Source organism: Calliphora vicina, chromosome 2 (genome assembly GCF_958450345.1).
Source record: "Calliphora vicina chromosome 2, idCalVici1.1, whole genome shotgun sequence".
In the NCBI taxonomy this organism is placed as follows: domain Eukaryota; kingdom Metazoa; phylum Arthropoda; class Insecta; order Diptera; family Calliphoridae; genus Calliphora; species Calliphora vicina.
In genome coordinates, this window is record NC_088781.1 from 141,598,964 (window position 1) to 141,623,265 (window position 24,302).

A 24,302-nucleotide genomic window follows, 5' to 3' on the forward strand; every position below is an offset into this window, starting at 1 on the left:
TAGTATTCCTAAACTCTTTTCTCTTGTGACTTTTAATTTTTTAAAATTTATAAAAAAAAAAAATTTTTGGTTTGGCTATTATGTTAATTTTTGGTTTAAACTCTAAAACGTTTAACCAATATTGCTGTAATAGCTTTTAGTTTTTAAACCAACTCTCAATTAAAGTTCAAGTGGAAAACTTTGTGGTTTAACATTTATCTGTTTGTTGTGCTCTCCCTAGTTTAATCGTTTTCAATGCTAGTAAATACTTATATTAATTTTTTTATGATTAATCCACCATTTAAATAACATTTAAGTAAACTCTTTAGTATATTCTTTTTAATATTTTTATTTTTACTGCAGTTGAAAAACAGTGAATACTTAATAAAAAATTTTAGTTATAATGCTTTTGGTTAACAGTTTTAAGGTGTATAAAAAACTGTTTGAACCAAGTTAATTGCTAACAGAAAAACTTAAAATATCCAGTATTAAATTAAGTAAAAATTTCGAAACTTTTGCTTACACCTAATACTTTTTTTAAATTTGAGTTTTTTCCCAACTTTTTTTTATTGCTCTTATTGTACTGCTTACATAAGTAACTATAAAATGTAAAAATTGTTGTTTTTTTTTCTTCTCTGTCTCTCCCTGCCTTTTGTATTTCCTTCTTGTTCTATTTCCTCATTTAGCATTCACATTTAGTGCAGCAGGCCCAGGATGGTTTGCCACAGCCTAGTGCTAGTAGTGGTAGCAGCCGCACCAACACCTTGTTGGCCATGCCATATTTTCAGGCTTTGCTAAGTAACCTGCAGGTGAGGTATTCTGCTATTAAAAGCGTGTTAAATAGTCTTATGTTAATTTCTTTTTTTTTTCTCTTTTGGTTTTTGATGTTGAAACTACTGAGTGGAGTCAGTGGCGTTTTTATGTTTTGTATACATTTGTGTTTCTTTTTTTTTGTATTTCCTCTTGTTTTTAATTTGCAACAGCCTTTTCTTTGGGGGCTTGTTGCAATTGTTGTTTTGAATTTTTTTATTTTTTTTGTATTGTATAATTTTTATTTATTTTCCTAAGATGGGGAAAAAAGTAATTTCGTGTTGTAATATAATTTTTTTCAAAACATTTCCATTGGAGGTTCTTGCGAGCTTGAAACTGAATAACACATATTTTCTCAAACCATATTTGATTTATTTAGTTATTGTTTTAAGCAGGGTTATAAATGATATCAAAAAAGTGACTTTAAAATAAAAATGCATCTAAAACTGTTATTATTCAACGTAAAAATAAAAGTCCGCATGAAACTCTTAAAAACAGTTTTAAATAGACGTCATAAAAAAACTCAATTGAGGAGTTTTATTTTTCCCGTCAGAAAAAAACTCATTTGAGGAGTTTTATTTTTGCCGTCAGAAAATAAAATTCATTTTATGTCGATTGGCTTCTAAAGTTTGCCGCTGATCATTATAATTTGTAAAGCAATTGAATAAATTGTCAATAGAATAAAATTAAGTGGGATTTTAATTTGTATTTTTGTTTGATTCCTGTTATTAAATTGTTGTTGTTTTTTCTCTTAAACAAATAAATTACTACAAACATTATATCAGATAGACTCAATAAAGAAAGATACTGAAAAAAATTAGAAAATAAACGGAAAGAGTTTTATTTTCTGACAAGAAAAATAAAACTCCTCAAATGAGTTTTATGCTATGATGGAAAAAATAGAACTCCTCAAAATAGAGGAGTTTTTTTCAGACAGGAAAAATAAAACTCCTCAAATGAGTTTTTTATGATGGCTATTTACTCTTTCATACGAACTTTTATTCTGAAACAGCATGTCGATACAAAACTATTGGTATATAACTGTTGACTCAGTTGACTCTAACATAGAGAGTTTTTGATTTAAAATTTTCGGGATAACCGGTCCCTGGTTTTAAGCTAAATTTTTAAGAAATTTTACTTTTTCCCCATCTAATATTTGGTTGTTTTGCTATTAGTTTTTAAAATAAAAGCATTCATCTTCAAAAAAAATTTTTTTTTCTAGATTTTGTGTTAAAGTGTTAAACTTTTCAGTTTTTTTTATCATTTATTTTTTTATTTTATTTTTTTTGTTATGAGCTGTATCTTTTATATTGTTTTAAGTTCTTTTTTGTTTTTATGTTTTTGTCCTTTCATTTCTGTTGCACTTTTTTCATTGTTGTTATTATTACTATCACTGTATTCATTTTAGAAGTCGTTGGGTTAGTTCCATTTCCATTTCTGGAATCAACAAAAAAATATTTTTTTTGTTATACATTTAGTGCCGCCAAACTTTTATGTTTTTCATGTATTTTTCTTTTTTTTTTCTTTTTGATTGTTTGGTTTGAAACAGTTTTTATTGTGGCTTTTACATTGTTTATTATTTGCTTGTGTGTTAGTTTTTTTTCTTTTGTTTTCTAGTTGAACCAAAACTACACCAACTCCTTTATCTATAGAAATATCATCAGCACTACCATTGTTTTTATTTTTAGTGTATTTTCAAAGAATCATTGTTAGTTTTTCTACATTCTACATTCTAGTAAAACATGTTGCTTTCTTGTTTAATAAGTTTGTAAATTTGGTTTTCTTTTTTGTTTGAGTTATGTTTTATATCCGTTTCCGGGAAACTAGCTGATAGTTTAAACTCAATTTCATTTGCCTTTCAATCAAAGTGATTTGCTGTTTTTATCATTCATCATTAATTTATTATTTTTAAATTTACACTGATGATTTGTATTGAAAGATAAATTAAATTTAAAATTTATATAAAAGAAAAAAATATTTAAAGCACCTTAATTAACACTTATTTGTTTTTTACGCACTTTATTTCAACAACTACTTTAACACATTACATTTGACAAAAAGATTTTATCTAATCACTGGGTTCTTTGTTTGCACCTTTAAAAAGGTGAGCTTTTTTCTACCTAAACTGAAAAACTTTTACTTTGATTAGTTTTTTGTGCATTTTTTTATAATTAGTTGTCGAAAAACAAATACTTTTTGTTTTCATTTTTGAAAATTAATTACTAATAGAAGATACACAGACATCATTTCAATTCATTCAGCATTGACATTTAATTTTATATTTGTTATTTTTTTTTTGTTGGTAGTAAATATTTGTAAAGTCATTTCATTTATTTGTTTTAGTTGGTTGTTGCTTGTTTAAAATGATAAATTTTTTATTTTCATTTATGCAATAATTTATCATTTTACAAAATTAAAATCACAATAAATACAAACAAATTGTTTGGTGTTTGTATGTGTGTTTTTTTAATTCTATATAAACAATTAGCTTTTGTAACAAGTAATAAAATTAATTAATTAGTTTGAATATTTTTAAACAATTGATAGTGATAAATTGATTTATTTAAAAAAAAAAACTAAAATTAAATAAATATACAAAATAGTAATTAATGTTTAATATTATGATTAAAAATATAACTGAATTTACAAATACACATGCAAACACAAATTTTCAAATATTCCTATAAATACATTAACTGAAGAGAATAACCTTAATAATACAGTCTCACAGTATTACAAAAATATTAAATAAATAAGTATAATTTTAAATAAAAAAATATTATTTAAAATGCCCATGTGTTGCCAACATGTATACATGTAATTAATTTCTTGTTTATATTTAGCAATATACTTTTTATTTATTTATTTTGTTAAAAAAAAAATATAAAAAAAAACTTTGCAGTAAAATTAATTTACGTACATTTCATATATTTGCATTTTAATGATAAATTTGCATTGAACTCATAATTTGTAAAAATGAATGATTTTTATCACTGACTATTTATGATTGGTAATTTACATACATACGTAGATGTCTGATATTAGGATGGTTCATAAATTTTAAAATTTAATATATTATTTTTAACATTTAATTCGAAATACAGACTCGCAAAGAAAAAATATGATTGTGGTGACCATTACCAAACAGCGTCATATTATGATTGCATATGATTTCAAATTATATTTTGGTTCGTATATGATCATATTATTACTAATGTAAATCATAATATGATCGTACTTAACCATAACATAATTTCTAGCTATAATTATTTATTGGTAATCATAATATAATAATCTGAAATCGTATTATTGTTAAACGATCATATTATAATACTAGCACAACTATAATAAGATCGTGTCATGATATGGTTATGTAAAAACATTTAAAATGATATGATAATATTATGTTTGTATTACAAACATTTTATGGTTGAGCCCAACCATATTATGATTCCACGTAATTCACAATATTATGATATTTAAACCCATTATGGAGTATTTGTGATTGTGATTTATTATGGTTATAAATATGACAGTATATTTTCATAGTTATCATATTGGATGTATGACTTCAAAATGTGGGATTTATACGGTTTTTATTTTTAATAGCTTATTTGTCATTTTGATGGGTACATATCTGTCATCTATTCTCACAAGCAGCAATTTTGCAATACGACTATGCATGTTCAAAATATTGATTGAACGCTATAAAAGAAAATCATTTATGCACCGAATTATTACATGCGATGAAAAATAACCCGAAACATAAAATATAGTTTTTGAAGTCCGGCCAACCAGCCGAATCGACACCAAAGTCAAATATCGATTTCGCTAAAGTAATGCTCGGTATTTGGGGGAGCAAAACAGTCCTATCCTTTATGAGCTGCTGAAATCTGCCCTGACCATCACATGAAACCTGTATAGAACGCTTCTAATTTATTTTAAGCGAGCATTTGCCGAAAAACTCCCAGAATATATTCCATCATGACAACTCTCGGCCACATGTTGCAATACCTGTTAAAAACTATTTTGGAAGTTTTGCCTCACCCGCCTTATAGTTCAAACCTTGGCCCATCCATCTACTAATTGTTTCGATCGATGCAGAACGCTCTCTCTGGGATAAGTTTCACTTCAGTACAGATTATCCGAAATTGTCTCGATTCGTTCTGATCCTCAAAAGTTGAGCAGTTCTTTTGGCTCGTAATCCATATGTTGCCAGAAAGAAAAGGCTAGCAATGGCCAATATTTTGAATAAATTTATATTGTACAAATATTCCAAAAAAAATCGAGAGTTTTTAAGTCATACATCCAATATTATTGCGTCCAACCATATTATGATTACATCTCTCAACAAACTTTTGTACTTTTTGCCATGAAACTCTTTTCAGAGGTCGACACAAACCAAACATGCCACATTAGAGAGGGTATTGTAATAATCCATAATACTATTTGTGTTTTTGATAAACAATCACAAAATTGTTCTCCTTTTTAATAATTTTAACGAGTTTTGCTTACATTCGTGTTGTAAACATCTGAATAGTCTTCCACGTTCAGTGCCGACCACTGCTTTGTATATAACTACCCTAATATATCATTTAGACAAAGATTTTTTTTTATTTTCCGTTTCTTTATACATTTTGTGTTTAGCTTTCGTAACTATGTAGAACCTTAATTTAAACTAGTCAGAAGTATTAAACCCAAAATTGGGTCAAACGTGAAAGGGTTAACTCACAGGTGAAATAATCATGTTGAATTATTATTTGCATTTTTTTTAAATTTTTTGTTATACTAAATGTAATTTTCTTTTTTTATAAATACAATGTTTATTTAGTATTATTTTCTGAACAAGGAACTGCTAAAGGAAATTAGCAAAAATTTTATATACCTAGTGCAAATATAGATATTAAATGTACAAAAACATAAATAAACCTTGCTGTACAGTAGGATGGCTCAAACAATACTAGTCGATGTTTTCAACTTAAATGAAACATTCGTCTGTCTGTTGAAATCAACTTCCCGTAGTCCCAAATAACTTACATGAATAATACATCAATTAAGATATTACGTACAGAACGTTTCTATTGAAAATCGATCCAAAAATCCTGAAAAACAAACATCGACTATCTTTTTTGCATCCAAAACAAACTGCGCCATCCTAAAATACACATTTACTTATATACTTATTTAGCTATTTTTTGCAAATATTTTTTTGTAATACATATTTTTAGTATATTTATGACTTCATATTTATTTACAAACAAAAAACATGTACCATTTATTTCCCCTTTCCAAGTTGTTTCCTTCTTACCTTATATTACCAACATTCAACTAAGTATTTGCCCCCTAAAAATATACCAGAACATATACAATCAATGGTGAACATATTATGCATTTGTTTTTTTATTTTTTTTACTCTTGTTTTTCGTTTCCTTCCTGCAACAACAATTTTATACTTCTTGTTCATTCACCGCCACTGGTTAAACACCGCGTTTTATAATGACAACTTTAAACTCAACTATTCAACTCAACTCCACTCTCAATATATTTTCTACATATAAAACAAATATAAAACAAATAAATCATTTCAACAAATTTTCACTAGGTATTTATTAAATTGAATTTATTTTTCTACTTTTAGTTTTATACTTTATTTAAAAACTACAAAAAAACAAAAACATTTTAGTATTTAACTAGACAAAAAGCTAGCAATATAATACTTTAATTCTTTATCAGAATTTTAGTTGAAATAAATTCGAAATATAAAATTAGTTTAGTTTTGATTTGTTGTATTGTATTGTGTTAATGCACTTATAAACTAATCCATCTTAAATTCCAAATTACTTAAAAATTTATTAAACATTTGGGAAATTTTCTAAAAAATAAAAGCTAGAGCTAAAACCACAAACGATTGGCCAGTTGCATGCCACAAAAGAAACAAATATATTCTACATTTTACTATTTATATTTACATTTACATAAAATGCTTTCTTGGTTACTTTTTTCAAATTCCCCCTTTATGATCATTTTCTTCTCAATGTTGTTTTTTACATAATTCATTATCTTTTCTTGGAGTTTAGTTTATTTATTTTAATTTAGTAATACTTTTAAACATAAACTTTTAGGTTTTTTTGTACAATTATTTACTTGCACAATCATACAAATCCAAATTTATACAATTTTTATAACCATTTATTTACACACAAAATAAAGTACCAAAAATAAGGACAAACATATATTTGTTTACTGTAACCACATATATGGTTGATACAATCATGTGAATCGTAAATTAACCATATTATGGTTACCACAATCATGTAAATAGTACTGTGACTATAATATTGTTAAAAATCTTGTAACACTATTTAAATGGTTACAGTAACCATGCCCAATTATATTTTTTCTCTGCGTGTATACTTATATATTTCGAACTTGCAACTGTAGGATTACCATTATTTCGCTCACAAAATATATTAAACAAAGTGATCGACAAAATAGAATTGCTAAGTATATGAGAACTTCACAGTATCATTTTTGTAATAATTTTTATTAAAAATTGGTTTAATAAGTTCACTCTTTCAATTGGTCTCAGTCCTTTCTCATACATATTCCAACTATTATTTATGTGTTGATACAAGTCCTTATAAATACATACATATTAACTGCTACATAAATGTAAGCACATGCACAGTGGGATGGCTTCATTTAGCATATATTTCGAAACAAATAAAGTTGTCGATTCGAAAATACTAAATGTTATAAGAACAATTTTTTTGGAAATAAACAAACATAAAACTAGTTTTTTTATAAAAATATCTTTATTTTTTTTAATACACGACTATTTTTTATTGTATAGATACGAAAACAAGCAATTTCTGTGTTGCAAAATAAAAATAATATTGTAGTAACTGAAAGAAAAAAAAATAAAACCAGATACTTATGTACAAGTATATGTTTATAACTGCGATGGTGTTGACAAGTTTCCTTATTATCAACAACCAGTCTCTAGTGGCACTTAAGTGCGACCTCATTTTCATTTTTCTTTTTCTAAGCTGCATTGAAATGTGTTTGTTCGTGTTTGTATTATTCCCAGCTATTCTTACAACACGCATACAAATACAAGTACTTGCATACCAGCGAGAAATAATGGTAGGTCTTCACTAGGTAGGCCTTTTAAAATGCAAGTTTATACATTCTAAATTATGATATATCCAGTCTTCTCTCACAGAAGATGTTCTAATAAATTTCACACATTCATAATTGCCTTACAAATTAAGGTCTAATAAATCCTTATTTTAAATTCAAACATGATTGGTATTGCAATTGATCCTATATGTTGTCTCTCTATATATTGATGTCCATTTCTTAGCATAATTGTGCACATATTCTTATTCTCTTTTGTTTAGTCGTCACTAAGCGAGCGACGAATACACATGCTAGACGTGTGAATTGCTATTTTGTCATGACCACTGAATAAAATATTTGCATTGTTTTATATATTCGGATTGTTAAATATATTTCGAACTTTAAGAAATCACTAAAGTGCTGTTTCGTGAACATTTTTTTTCACATAATTTTTCAAATAACAAAAAACAACACTTTTTTATTAATACGAATTTGCCGAAAAATGTTAATATCGAACTCCTAATTAGTGAGCTATGGCAATATGTCGCAGATAATTTGACTAAGATTGTTGACTTCATTATTGTTAAAAATTAAAGCCTGATAAATACTGACATATTTTTTTTATAGTTCACTAAATTTTTCTTTCAGTGGAGTTATTCATCACAAATACAGTTTTAGCTCTGGGCATCCCTGCTTTATAAAAAAATTTATTTTGCTCTCTTTATTATAAACCGTTACATGAAACCAGAAGAAGGTACAAAATCATCTAAAACAATTTAGTATTTTGTAACATTTGATACTATGGAGTTCGCATGAAAAAGTTTTTAACATATAAAAACACACATGTGAAATTTTAAAGTGAATTCATTTAGAATATTTTCCCCAATATCCCTATTTATAGGATTGCTTCAGCAGACTTTCAATCAGTCCTTCATTTGCAGATTTTTTAAATAGAAGTTCCTATATAGACATTCTATTAGGTATAACGCTGCAGGTCTACTTATAGTCCTTCAACGGAAAACCTTCTAACAAGCCTTCTTTAAGTGCTCTAACAAAGGCGAATATACAAGGCATTGACAAGCCCTGTCAAATTTAAACGATTTTTTGTGTCTACAAAATAAGGCCTTTAGGAAGGCCCTTTTACTGCATCTTTTTCCCGCTGGAGTCCTCTTTACTATACACATTATTGCATACCTTTTTCTCTTTTGCTGCATAGTTTAAGGGGCAGGCATGTAGTTGGTTCTCCATGTTTAGTATTTATATTGGCTGGTTGTGAATGCACTTGTTGTTATCCTTACAAAATTATTATTATCATTATGCATGTAATATATGTAATAATATTGTTATGTGCAACAATAACATATTCACAATTCAAACCACAAAAAAAAATAAAATTTAATCATTACAAGGTCTTATACATATATTATAATTTAAAACAATATGTTTTGATGATTAATACCAAGTGAAACTAACATATAAAACAGAATTAGCTTCAAAGGAAATTAAGAAAGGATTTTCAGAAGGAAAGTGAAATTAAATTTGTAAAACTACATACATCGGAATATATTTTTTGTCATGAAATGATTATTTATTGAAATTAACACTTAACGTTTTAAACATATTTCACTAATTATTTAATATCAATTTTTGTTATTATGCATACGCATTAAACAAAACATAATTTTAAATAATGTTAAAGATTGGATATTAAAACCGAAAATCGATGTCAGTTACCTTGTTTTTTCGAAAAACGGAGTTACCCAGTTTTACCAAAAAAAAAATGTTTTTTAAATTTTTTTGATATTTTACGGAATTAAGTCAACTATAGAAATCAATTGTGAAAAAACATTAACTATTTGACTCATCTCGTTAATTGACCCGTATTTTTTTACGAAAAAATTGAGTTACCTAGTTTTTTCCAAAAATAAGCCGAGTTTTGTTTAGGTTCAAAATTTGAACCCAAAGAGCTTGTGAAACGAATTTGTTTTATTTCGCTCTTTCCGTCTTAGTTTTCGAAACATCGTCGTTTTTAACTTCTAATTTTTGTTTGTTTTTTCATAAAATGCTTGGAGTTAGCATGAAAATAACTTTTAAATGATAAACTATATCAAAATTTCGATCTGACAGAGTGATAGTAAATGAAATGCACTTTCTATTTTTGGTGTTATCTCGATTTTTTCAAAACTAGTTAATTTTTCCATACGAACTTTTCCATATTTCACAACTTTTCCATATTTTAATATTTTTAGAAGGATTCTAGAGTCATATTACAAATTTAATTTTAATCAAACAAAAAAGGGAAAGACAGCAATATTAGAATGAAATAGTAGAACTTTTTTTTAAGTGAAAAATAAAAATCAAAGAGACTTCGTTCATGTGATATGATAAATTAAAAGTATACCAGTGTCAAACGACATGCTGATATATTATGACGACTACCATAGTAAAACAAATAAAATCCTGGAAATAAAATGTGTGCTATATTTAAAGAAATCACACTGTTACACAGACATTAAATATGAACAATTAATACCAGCAAATAATTAGTTTTAAAAGTGACACTTACACACATTCTTACTTAAACATTTTACATGCATTTCTTCAATCATATGAATTTATTGCATTTCATATTTGTTATATGCCAGAATTCAACACTTTTACATAAATCTGTTCATGCATTCATACATTTCTCTAACATTTACTTTTCTGGATTTTCTGTGCTACATGGGTATAAATGGTATTTTTAAGTTTTATTTTCTGTAATTGAAAATCTGTTCACACAGACTGCACAAATACCACAAACACTACCATGCGCACATGCACGAAAAAATATATAAAATGACACCTCTGTCTGTCATAAATTAAGCTTTGAACATGTATGTAAATGATTTCCTTTTTTGTGTGTGTATTTCACTGAATCTGGGTTAAATTTTATAGAAAATTATGAAAAATTTCAAAAAGAAAAAAAAAATTAAGAAAATAAAATCAAAATCAACATTTTCCATTGGTGGCAAAAAACCGTATTTATGTGAAAAATTCAGGAATTGAACATAAATCTATGTGTGTATGCCAAATAGATATAAATGGAAATTTATGTAGGTATGTCTGTATGTATGTATATGTCATGAACTATCACATGCACATATTTTATTATTTATAAACAATTACATATTTATGGAGGTATGTTACAGTAGGGCTACAACGAAATTTTACACAAGCACCTTCAATTCACAAAATCGTGAATATTCAGCCGAAAATACATATTTAGAGAATCATAAAAAAACGTATCAGTATTCATAAATATGTATAACAAAAAGTGAAATAATATTAAATTCTACTTCAGTTGTGTTTATGTACAATATTATATTGCATTTTACATTAAATTTAAACATACTCGTGCATGTTTAAATTTAAAGTGTAGCCTGTTCTTTTTCTGAAAAACCCTATTTAACTTAACTAAACAGACATACAGATTAGTTGCATAATTTATGGATGTTACTGCAACAAAAGAAAATAACAGAAAATACATAGTCGTGTAAATAAAGTGGTACGAATACACCAACACCCATACATAATATGTACAGTGAACCTCAAAAGTGAGTATATTTGATTTTTTTTAAGATAATGAAAATCCTAAAATTTTTTTCATCGATTAAAATTTTAATGTTTCGATTTTTTGGAGATTGAGTTGAATAATAGATTCAGTTGTGAAAAAAAGATTTAAGTCGGACTATAATGATTTTCATGATCCTAAAAAAAATCAAAAAAATCGCGGGTGTTTACTCACTTTTGAGGCTGTGTGTATATTATACATATATCGTCACCTAAAATGCAAAAGGTCCTATCATCACTTTTCAACAATTTTACAGGAGATACAAAAAACTTAATAAAATGAAAAATATTTTGTGACTATATATAGAAATATCTGTTTTTAACAGAAAATTAATTTTTCAGTGTGTCCTTTTCAAATAAGAACGCTGTACACAAACTGAAATATTAGGACAACTAAAGGATTTGATTGGAGCACTGTTACCTTATTAGTTGTACAATTTTTAAAAATTGTTTTTCAGAATTTTTTATCTGATTCATTTGACTTTATTTTAATGCATTCAAAATACAAAAAAAAGTCTATACTTATTTATTAAATGTGATCTGATTGTATCTATAAGTATATGCATATGGGCAATTCCACGAGATGTTTTGAATAGGAGAAAACAATAAAAAGTATTTAAAGCTTATTGCAACATTTTAAGGATATAAATAATAGTTTAAACAGACTATATTTAATTAGTATGTTTGAGACTAAGATGGCGGCGAAAACTAAGCATCCAATTAGAATGTAGTATGAAATGAATTTGATGCTGATTTTTTTTGCTATTATCACCTTGTTTTTTTGAAATCGAATATATATTTTGTTATTTATTTTTTCGTTTTTGAGAAAACTCAGTGGCGAACGGTATGTCACGTACGATATTAAATTTTTTTAATATAAAATCATCCAAAAATTGTTTTCATTTAAATATGACGGATAGAAGAAAAATGTTTGGTCCTGTGTACGAAATTAAAATAAAAACTAACGCCTCTCACGATTCGCAAATTTTTTGCATATTTTTACATGTACCTCAAAATTATTTCCGTTTTATGTCAAGTACGATATGCCCTTATTTCGCTCGATATTTTGGACAACAATATTTCGAAAGTACTTATTATTTTTTTTAAAATGTAGTACCCACTGAAGGGAACATAAAGACCAACTTATTTTTCAGATACTGTCACTTACGATGATATAGAATTGTCTATATGTGTCATTTGTGTAAATATTGCTGCTGCTACCAGTGTCTCTATAAAATAGCAGGCGCCTGAAAGCAGTTTATAGTTTATCAAATACATTTATTTTATATATGTTTAGTACCTGAGCAAAATCATTATTACGTATACGTTCGAGTGTTAGTGCAAAATGCAGCTGGCTGAATATAAAGGTGAAATTATAATACTCCACAAGTTAGATTGAAAAAAGAACTAATACATGAACATAAATAATAGTCATAATAATAATAGTCATGAACATAAATAACTGCATCGCTGTGCAATGGTTTTTGAAATTTCAAACAAAATATTTGTTTAAACAAATTATTTTCAAAATATCATATCTCTAAACCTTATCTGATTTTGTCCAATTTTTCAACGTTTGATTTTTATATGAAAAATACAAAATAAATGCTACGCAAGTGTGCAGTATATATGCGGTGCAATGCAGTATACATACATATATTTATGGTTTATGTTTATATTTGTTAAGAGCGTTTAGCATTCTCGCAATGTTTCCGGTGCCATAATTCACAGCATAAAGCTCCCTCTCTTTTGCCTGTAAAAATAAAAATAAATTCATACATACCTACTCGTAAACAACCAAATACTGTGAATACCAGCAGTTATTGTTAACATTTAACTTTATTTGAAAATCATGATTCTTTTATATATATTTACAGTTAAAATTGCTGCAATGAGTGTTCATTCTTACACTAGCAAAATGTTTATTTGAACATTAAATCAACGTTTCAATTCATTTCGTTTTTTATGTGTTTTTGTTGTGGCTAAACAAATAATGTACTCATGAATATAAATATTTTGTTTTTATTATACCATGCACCATAAGTTTGTCATTTCGTTTGTAATTTCCACATTTTTAATTTTCGATCTCATTTTGGATCCTTATAGATAGCGGAATCGATATAGCTATATCCTTCTGTATGTTAGGTAACTCTTTAAAATCGAAAAAAATCGGCCCACAGAAGCCTGAGATATAACCAAAATACCACGACTACCTCGATTTTTACCTATTTTTCTATATCTGGGATTTAGGCAATATGGATATCTAATGATAGATATTTCAAAGACCTTTAAACCACTATAATAATTTGGACCTAAAATGGGTCAAAATCTTGAAAAATAAAAATTTTCCAAAAAATTGTTCACTATAATTTTTTTCAACCTAATTTTTTCACTAATAAAATATTTTCAGGAAAGAAATTTTTTCACCAAAAAATAAGTTTTCAATCATTATTTTAAAGTATATTTTGGTGAAGAGTATATGAGATTCGTCTCAGACGAACATACATAGCTCCCTTACTTGTTATAATTTATATTTGTGGCATGTTGAAACATGTTGCGTACAATATAAAACGTTGATATTTACCAAAATAAAACAGTTTTGAAAGCGTTAAAATAAACAAAACATTCAGTATATTTTATTTACTATTTAACATTAAATGTCCGCATAACATTCATGTATTGTATTAAAGAAATTCATACCATAATTTAATTTTGGTTAAATCAAATTGAGAAAATTTTTTTTTATAAATTGCAAAAATTACAGAAGTTAATTTCATCTTAAAAACTTCACAATTCAATTATAATTGTGTAAAATATTAAGTTGACTGATTTTTCTGAATATGTATAAATTTGTAACTTTCGCGGTTTTTCATATTAGCAACGAAAATCTGGATTACAAGCAAAAGTTTTTGCCCCTTTTACTAAATGCAATAGATTTGTCCTTTAACATTTATTCCGTTCTATAGTAGACTATTTATTTGTTAATGGTCATTCAAATCTATCTAATTGTAGCCTTTTAACAATTTCAAACTTTTAATTCTTCTTAATTTTCTAAAAATTTAATATTTACATTTTACTACCACATTTTAATTGACCTGCTACAATTGCCACAACTGTGTGATTGTGTATGAACACAAATGCATACTTGCATAAATAAGTTAAATTTGAAACAATCACTAACCCATGTACTAATTCTCGTTTTATTCATTTAACTCATTATTCGAATTATCGGACTATTTAGTAGAGGGTGTGGAAAACTCTCAGCAGCAGCTTCAATTACAGCAGTACAAAAATGGAATGTAACACATTTGAAGTGCATTCAAATTGATGAGATAAATTTGACAACAAATTAAAAATTTGTTGTATTTTAATAGTAACGCATTAAATATACACACTAGGGTGGCCCTAATATTGCATTTTTATGCTCCCAGGGTCTTAAATTGTTTTAGGCAAATTTCCAGCATTTAGTTTTTAAATGATGGAGAATATCAAAGAAAAGTTCAAAATAAGTGCCACCTTAGTACTTTCTAACCGGCACTTACATACATATATACAAATAAACAAGTAAATATGAATTTGTGCATATGTATACATATATGGGCAATTCCATGTCATCGTATGTGACATTTGTACGCCTATAGAGTGGAATAGATTTTGGAAAAATAAGAGTATCTGAAAAATAATTTATTATTTAAGTTCCATTCAGAAGGTACTATATTTTAAAAAAATTACAAATGCTTTCGAAACATTGTTGTCCAAAATATCGGACGACATAAGAGTATATCGTACGTAACATGACGTACATTTAGAAATATGCGAAAATTTGCGAATCCTGAGAGGCGTTATGTTTTCTTTTAATTTCTTACACTAAACCAAATATGTTTCCTATACAATCCATCATATTTAAATGAAAACAATCTTTGGAAGATTTTATAATACATAAAATTTAATATCTTACGTGACATAACGTACGTGACAGATTTTTCTCTTATAGTAAAACAATATATATTCTTCAAATATACATATGTATACAAAAACTAAAAAAATAAATAGAAAATATATATTCGGTTTCAATAAACAATTTGATAATAGCAAAAAAAAAACAATCAGAGTCAAATTCATAACTTTCATACTAAATGCTAATTGGGAGCTTAGTTTTCGCCGCAATCTTAGCCTAAAACATACCAATTAAATTAAAAAATTAAATATAGTCAGTTTAAACTATTATTTTTGCCCTTAAAATGTTGTAATAATATTTAAGACTTTTCATAATAACATTTTAGTAGTGTTTATAAACCGGTTAACCGATAAACCGGGTTTTCTTCGAAATCTCGGTTTTTTGCGAACCGGTCAATTTAAAATATTGATTTTCGGTTAACCGGTTTATCCGGTTTTTATCACTCGATTAACCGGTTTTTTTAAATTTGGGACTAAAATTAATAAATCTCATGTTTTTGCGCATTTTTAATATTCATTGTGTACACATTATTGATCTGATTTGAAACCTAAACTGCTGATTTACAATACAAACATCTTTAGATTAATATTTTTATACCCTTCACCTTCGTGAGAAGGGTATATATAAGTTTGTCATTCCGTTTGTAATTTCTACATTTTTCATTTCCGACCCTATAAAGTATATATATTCTGGATCCTTATAGATAGCGGAGTCGATTAAGCCATGCCCGTCTGTCTGTCTGTCCGTCTGTCCGTCTGTTGAAATCAATTTTCTGAAGACCCCAGATATCTTCGGGATCCAAATCTTCAATAATTCTGTCAGACATTCTTTCGAGAAGTTTGCTATTTAAAATAGAGAAAATCTGTGGGCCGAATGACGAATGACTGTGGAATGACTGAGATATATGAAAAAACCAGGACAACCTCGAATTTTTACCTATTTTTGATATATATTTGGATTACTAAGCCATTAATATAGACAATATGGATATCTAATGATAGATATTTCAAAGTCCATTGCAACGATGTAGATAAGGCTATAGTAAGTTGGACCTACAATGGGTCAAAATCGGGAAAAAATATTTTTTAACCCGATTTTTTTTTTTCATAAAAAAAGTTTTTTGTCATACATTTTTTTCCAAAAAAAAAAGAAATTTTAAAAAAATTTGGAAAAAAACTTTTTTTAAAAAAATTAAAAAACAATTTCAAAAAAAAAAAAATTTGAAAAACAATTTAAAAAAAAATTAAATTTTGTTTACCTAAAAATATTTAAAAAAATTTATTTTAAAGTATAATTTGGTGAAGGGTATATAAGATTCGGCACAGCCGAATATAGCTCTCTTACTTGTTAAGAATTACAATGATTCTAAGTAGTAGAGGACGATGAATTTACTTAAAAGCTTTTTCAGAATAAATTGGACATAATGAAACTATGTATTAAAAATTAAAATTAAATTCTGCATAATTCTATAAGTTTAGGCTAAATCTTACTAATGATTCATTAAAAACTTAGTGATGATTTTACCAAACGTTAACTTGAATTCGATGTACATACCTTATTTCAATAAATTGGACTTCATTACTGTGTTTTGTTCTAAAATTTTAATTTATTAATCATTTCATTAGCTTTTCAGAAATATTACAGGAAAGGCAAAAAACGTTCTAAAATCCATGATTTGAAATATTTTTGAAATCTAATAATGGTGTTTTTGTTAATTATTTGGTATGATTTATAATGACAAATAATCACACCTAAGAAGAAGTGTGTTTGCATCTTATAAGTCCACTTTTGGGACTTGTAACATTTTCTGTTTCATATTAGAAAGTCGAGGTGATAATAAATTTACATTTTTTGGTTGAAATTTAATGAATAAACCAATAATTAAAACAAGTATTATATATTTAGTAACATATTTATACTCAATGCCATTTGACTGAGATAATAATATTGAAATTTTTACAAAATAAATGGAGACTTTTGCATATTTATAGTTATTTAATATTAACCAATCCTGACTAGTAAAAACTACAAATTTTAAAGCTGTGAATACTTTATAGGACATTTTATGTTTTCTTCACATATATGACGGTTAACCGGTTTTTTCGATCGGTTTTTTAAAAAAGGTAAATTTTCGGTTAACCAACAAACCGGTTTTTTAAAAAGTCGGTTTTTTATAATCACTACATTTTAGTGTTTTCTCCTATTCAAATCACGTTGAAAAAAAGTCTCAAGGGTTTTCGTTTTTTCAGTTGTGGTTGTCGTTCTCGTGGAATTGCCCATATGTAGTTAAAAATATATGAAAAATCCGCTCATATGTATGTATGTATGTATAAGCCAACCAGATAAACTAATGCCTGAGTAAATGAGCAAGTGAGTGTGTATGATTTCTGATATTCATTGCTGCATTCAATTTGTCATCACCGTTGTTGCGCACTTCCGTTTCCGCATATTGTCGTTGTTAAATATAACAACAATAACTCTAGAGCAACAATAACAAAATGATGAAAAACAACAGTTGAAGCAGATGATGCTTAAAATGTACAGATGAACACAGGAACATCAATGTATGTATATAGGTACAAGCGATTGACATATTACACTTGCCCCAACTTGTACATATGTATATACTGTGACGGAACCTACAAGTTGCTGCTAATGAGCTGTTGTTATTGTAAATACACAATTGCTAAACAATTGTTAGATGTATGTATAAGTATAAGTATATATCAACAATAAATTTACACTCACTCATTTATAAATAAATGAACAAAATTTGAAAACAAATACATAGAGAAATGTACAGAAATACGTGACATTTATAACCACTTCACATTTATTCACATACGTTTGATTGTATATGTTTATCTCTTTGCGTATGTGTGAATTTATCCATCCGTATGTTTATCTGTCTGTATATTTGTTAGCTTGTTTTAGACTTTTTTTTGTTTTGTTCACAACTAACTTGGTTTGATATGCAAATATCATGTTCACTTTATGCCTCAATAATTTCAATTTCAGAAAAATATATATATAATGTATATGTATATTTAATTAGTTCACCGTTGTGACTGAATTATTTCTGTTGATGGCTTCTAAAAATCCCTTGATAATTAGTTTGGCAAAAAAAAAACATTTTATATGGTTTCGATAATTTTTTTTTTTAAATTTTGTTATAAGTTTAGAGTTTCTTTTCGAATGTATTTTGTACTATTTACAACCAATAATGGAAAATCATTGATTTTTCCGTGGTTGTATTAAATTGGATGATATGTATTGTAATATATTTATTATTGTTCATCATAAATATATAGAAAATGTGATGCAGTCAAGGGAATACTCGTTTGATAATTCTTGTGATAAATATCATTCAATTTGATTTAAAAACTATTTTAAAGACTTGAAAAATTAATGATTTTTATGTGAAAATTAACAAAATTCAAATTTACTATATTTTTTTTAAATTAACCTTCCTTGGTCTGCATATATATAAAAATGGTAATCTAGAGTTCAGTGCAGACACCATACATGCTCCAAAATGTATGCAATACATTTACAACTTATGCTACTGCACAGCAGAATACAACCAAAACCCATGAATTCAAATTAACAAATTTAATTAAGGGGCAATTTTACTGTATTGTTGTACTATTTTATTTTCTGTGTTTCTGAGAAAAATCTCTTTTAAGATTTATTGACACACCGATTCTGTAGACGATTACTAGGCATTGTTGCGATGTTGTCTACCTCGTTTAACGTTGTAACGACATTGAACAGGTCTTTCCATTCCTTTCTTTGTTTGAGTTTATTTTTCAACATAATCAAACATGAAAGTTTCACACCAAAATATTCTATATAATTCATTTCAAAAGTCCAGTAAAGTAGTTTTTATGAATTGACATTTCAATTATTCTAGTTCATTTACACAAACCCATTAGTATAAATAAATAAAGAACAGCATATCTGATGTTTGTTACAAAGTGATTTTAAAGGGGTTTGAAAAAAACACCATACAAGTAGTAATGTCTTATATAGAGTTCGTATTGTTATTGCATTAAAAGCCGTTAACAATAGGCATCCATAGAAAAATTATTGCGATGCTCTTATTGAACATTCCTAAAAAAAGCCACATACGCCTAAAAGCACTCTCTACAACATTGACATTTATGTATGCTCAAGATGACATGAATGTGCTTGTATGCAAGTTTAACCTTCGCTTTACCAATACCCACCCGGGTGACCACATCGATTTTATTGGTTTAATATATTTTTTAATTTTGTTTCGATTTAAATGAAATTTGTACTCACTGAACAAATTCTAGAGTTCTATAGAATATAATAGAACCATTTTAAACTTTTTATAAGGTTTTTTAAATTTTTTAAAATTTCGTTCGTCGCATATATTTATAGAAGTGTAGTGTCACCCGGGTGGGTATTGGTAAACCATGTACATAAAAAACCTTTGGTAAAGCGAAGGTTAATGTTGATTTAGCAACAAAATTCAATCAATAAAAGCTAAATATTGCTCATATATATACTTCAATATTTTCGCAATTTTGACAATCAATCAATTGAAAAGAGATTCACAATTTTAGAAAAAAAAAATTTTAAAAAAAATCTATCAATAGAATTAAAAAATGTTACCATTTTTGTACTACTGGAACCACAATACATCAAAATTGTATAGTGGTTTAAAAGTCCTCCAAATTTTTTTCGATTTTGTTACCCTGTGTATTTCATGGGTTTGAATTTGATTGATCAGAAAGTGATTCTGAGTCTATACATTAAGGTGGGTCTTAGACTAATATTTTTGGGCGTTATGGTAGTGTTAGGTATAAATATAACTCTAATATAAATTTAAAAGTATCTGTATAAGTTTTTAACTTTTTGTATCCAAAGTTTTTCAAGCTAATTCACCATTTTATAAAATAAATTATTATAAATCTATTGAAAACATGAATATTCGGAGATCTTTATTAAATATATGGGCGTTTTTTTATCCGAGCTAAAGACCTCATAAGTTTTAGATTTAGTTTTGAATGAAATTTACTCGAAAATGTAACAAATATAAACAAAACACACTGAAATATAGAAAATTATTTCAACAAAAACTAATCTACACACACTGGTTTATTACAAGAAAATATTTGAAAAGCTTACAGAAATCTTTATAAATAATGCTGCCATTTTAAAATATTTTTTTTTTTTCAAACTCGAATAAAAATTAAATAAATAAAAATTAAATATTAATAGTTATACTACGAAATAGTACAAATTAAACCATAAAAACAAAAACGCATACATAACTATGCATTCATTCTTTCATTCTACAATATATAATAAAATACTATATTTTTAGTACTCCTGCATGCTTAATTTTGTTGTTGCTTGTTCATGTGGGCCTAAGTGGCACTTGGGAAATCAATGTTCTGATGTTGTTGGTCGTAAGTTGTGTGTTGTATGCAACATCAAAACAAAATACCATTCGCAGAGAAAGAAAACATTGTTGCTGTGTTTTAAATTATTTAGGTTTCTATGGATTTGTATTGTATATTCCCACAATTTCGTTTCTCTTAAGGTACTTTTTGAAATTGTTGAAATATTTGACAACAAAAGCGTAACCATTAAAAAATCGATATTTCTCTTTCCATTGAAGCAATATTTATTTAAATAAAAAAGATTCAGTATAAAAAAATATGACAGTAAATAATCATTTTTATATTGTTATATATCAAATATATAGAATTCAGAAGAATTCAAAATAATGGTTGCATTTTGTTCGTCAAATATGTGATCAATGTGAACATTCCTCGACACTAGATGCCGTTACTGTGCGGTAGAATATAACTGTTTTTTCTAAAACAATAACCGATAATATCTGTGAACTTTTGACAAAACAACTTAAGTCGAATTTTCAAATTTTTCAGGAGAGCGCAAAAACTGTTGAATTTATTGATCAATATTTTATTATTTGTCCTTGAAGAACTTTATTATTTGTCTCAAAGAATTATACAAACGATAAATAATAAAATAATTATCGATAAATTCAACAGTTTTTGCGAATTAAGTTGTTTTGTCAAAAACAAATCAACAACAACTCCAAATAAGTTGATTTGTTTTTTTATGATATCTCAGAATCTAATATTCGTAAGAAGAAGCAGATTAGTGTAAATGGAGCGTTTTTTAAAAGTTAGTTTTATAAAAAAATTAAGATTTTTTCTTATCTCGACTTAAGATGTTTTGTCCAAACTCCACAATTCGTAAGGAAAAGGCTTTTTCTACCACATAAATTTGCAAACCAAAAGCCTCTAATATCAACACCATCACAGATTCTATAAACACATACTCACACTCACATTCACAGACAAATGGAAAAAATAGTCCATACCAAATAAATTCACTGCATATTTGCAGGGATATTTGTTTTTTGTTACACCTTTGAAAGAGTGAAATGTTTGTGCTGGTTTAAGCAATTTGCAGTCTGAACTTTGAAAAATGTATATATTTTCAAGCAAATATAGAAAAAAATTTATAGGTTCAGAGAAAATCGTAGACCATTTGGAATTCAACGAAAACTTACAATATATTTGATAAAGCTTTCTAATGATATAAACTATACGTATTAGGGTGTCACACATTTAATAAATATTTAATTGTTTAGTCATCAAAAATTCGATGGGCTTCTTAGGAAGATGATGTCAGATGCCCCGATAGATTAGATGATAGTGTACTGGAATATCAATCCCAGAGTTGCAAGTGTGATTCCCACCTGGTACTTTGGGTGTATCTGCAGACAAGCAAAACGCTTCGCAGATCGTATTTGTTTTCAAAAAAATCATATTGTTCCTGGAATTTATGAAACTGTGTAATAATGCAGCTATGGTTGTCCATATATCCGTCCGCAAAGTTTATTGTTAACCTCAAAGCACGATCTATTAACGAGTCCTAGCTCTAACCAATCCCAATCCCAATCGCGAATCAATATATGACATGACATATGTCCCCTTTTCCCATTTTTCGTTCATCAACTTAGTTCACGTGAAAAAATTCCCCATGTTGTGAAATTTTTAGATGGAATTTTGTAAACAATAAACAGCTGTTACGAACCGAATCAACTATTGTGAATGAAAAGTTCATGGGAATATCACGATAGCAATTTTCCCTTCAAGGGAAATGAATATTTCAGGAGAACATATGTACATTTCACATATTATTGCCGATAGGGGTAAATATGAAAGATCCAGTATTTTTAACATGGGGATATCCCAAGAAAGTATAATTTGATACCGTTTATGTTCTTGTTCTTTTCTTGATATTATAATGTTTCATAATAATATCGCGATGTCCTAAGAGGGGATAAATTTACATAATTTAGGGTATTGTTCTATTCTGGATATTATTTAGATTTATTAAAAAATTTATTGATAAATTGTTAATTTTTTGCTACATGTGAAGCGATATGTTCTCTTTTCACATATAACGGGATTAACGAGTCTGAATGACCGTAATTTCCCGTAGGATATATTCTATATCCGCACTCTCCAAGATAACGACATTACTTTTTTTTCTTGCTCTAATGTAAATGTATGTAGTTCCAACGAAATTTATATTTGTTTCCAAAAATTATTAATTAATTAATGATCCAATTAAAATATCAATCAAATTACTGTAATCTAATACTACACCATTTCCAATTGTATTTCAGAAAATTCTAATTGCAATACCAATAGAAATTTCTGAAATACAAATATAAATTTCTGAAAAACAATTGGAAAATTCTGAAATACAATTAGAAACTTTTTAAGTATACATTAAAAATTCTGAAATACAAATGGAAATTTCTGAAATACAATTGAAAAATTCTGAAATACAATTGAAAATTTCAGAAATTCAATTAGAAATTTCTGAAATATAAATGGAAAATTCTGAAATATAATTTGAATATTCTGAAATTCAATTAGAAAATTCTGAAATATAATTGGAAATTTTTGAAATATAATTTGAAAATTCTGAAATATAAATGGAAAATTCTGAAATATAATTTGAAAATTCTGAAATACAATTGGAAATGTTGTAGTTTATTTGTTTATATGCTGTATTATTTACAAACCAAATGTGAAAAAAACTGATTTTTTAATTTCCAATTGACAAATATTGCATCTACCCAACAATTCTGGTTTAATGTCCTGATTTACACTACTGGTTACAGAACTAGCTCTGTGACTAGTGATTTTATCACGTACGTTTCCTAAGTGGAAGTCAATGTCTAAAATCCGAATTAAAAATTAATTTTTAATGACAATGGACTCTCCAATAGCTTATTTCTGATAAAAAATAACTACTTTCTAAACTGTAGTACAAATAAAAAGTTTAAAGTTACTCTCTATATTACTTAGTGACACTAAGGTGGCAATTGACTCCATCCTAGTTTACATTGGATGTTTAAAGTAACCAATTGTCTTCTTTTTGTATTAAAAACCTCACATGCTTGACAAATGACCCAAAAATATGCAATTTTGAGTCCGTCTAGTGATTAGATATTCACTATATTGGTATATAAAAGGGCTACATTAACATCGATTATAGTAATTATAGAACTGCTGGGTACCTTAACAAAATAAATAAAATTCTACTTTATGACATTAAAAGGTTTTTGTAGGCATTTCCTGAAGAAAAACTCAACTAATGATACCATAATAAACAAATAAATAAATTTGAATTGTATGAATCCTTTAATTGACATTAAGATTAAATTGTTTTATTGACACTTGACATTTCTACCAAACAATTATGCCAAGAAACACCTTTTTTCTTTAATACATAT

At 27.0% G+C, this 24,302-nt stretch overlaps 1 protein-coding gene across 3 annotated transcripts in view; it reads left to right on the forward strand.

Moving 5' to 3' along the window:
• The window catches only part of nolo (no long nerve cord), a 137,656-nt gene that overhangs the window by 110,171 nt on the left and 3,183 nt on the right, over window positions 1-24,302 (forward strand). For 2 of the 3 annotated variants that reach the window (XM_065502304.1, XM_065502305.1), the window contains exon 15: window positions 666-788. The exons of the other annotated variant lie outside the window; for it this stretch is intronic. In XM_065502304.1, the coding sequence (XP_065358376.1) occupies window positions 666-788 (123 nt within the window). The remainder of the gene's footprint in view (window positions 1-665; window positions 789-24,302) is intronic. 3 annotated transcript variants of the gene reach the window in all.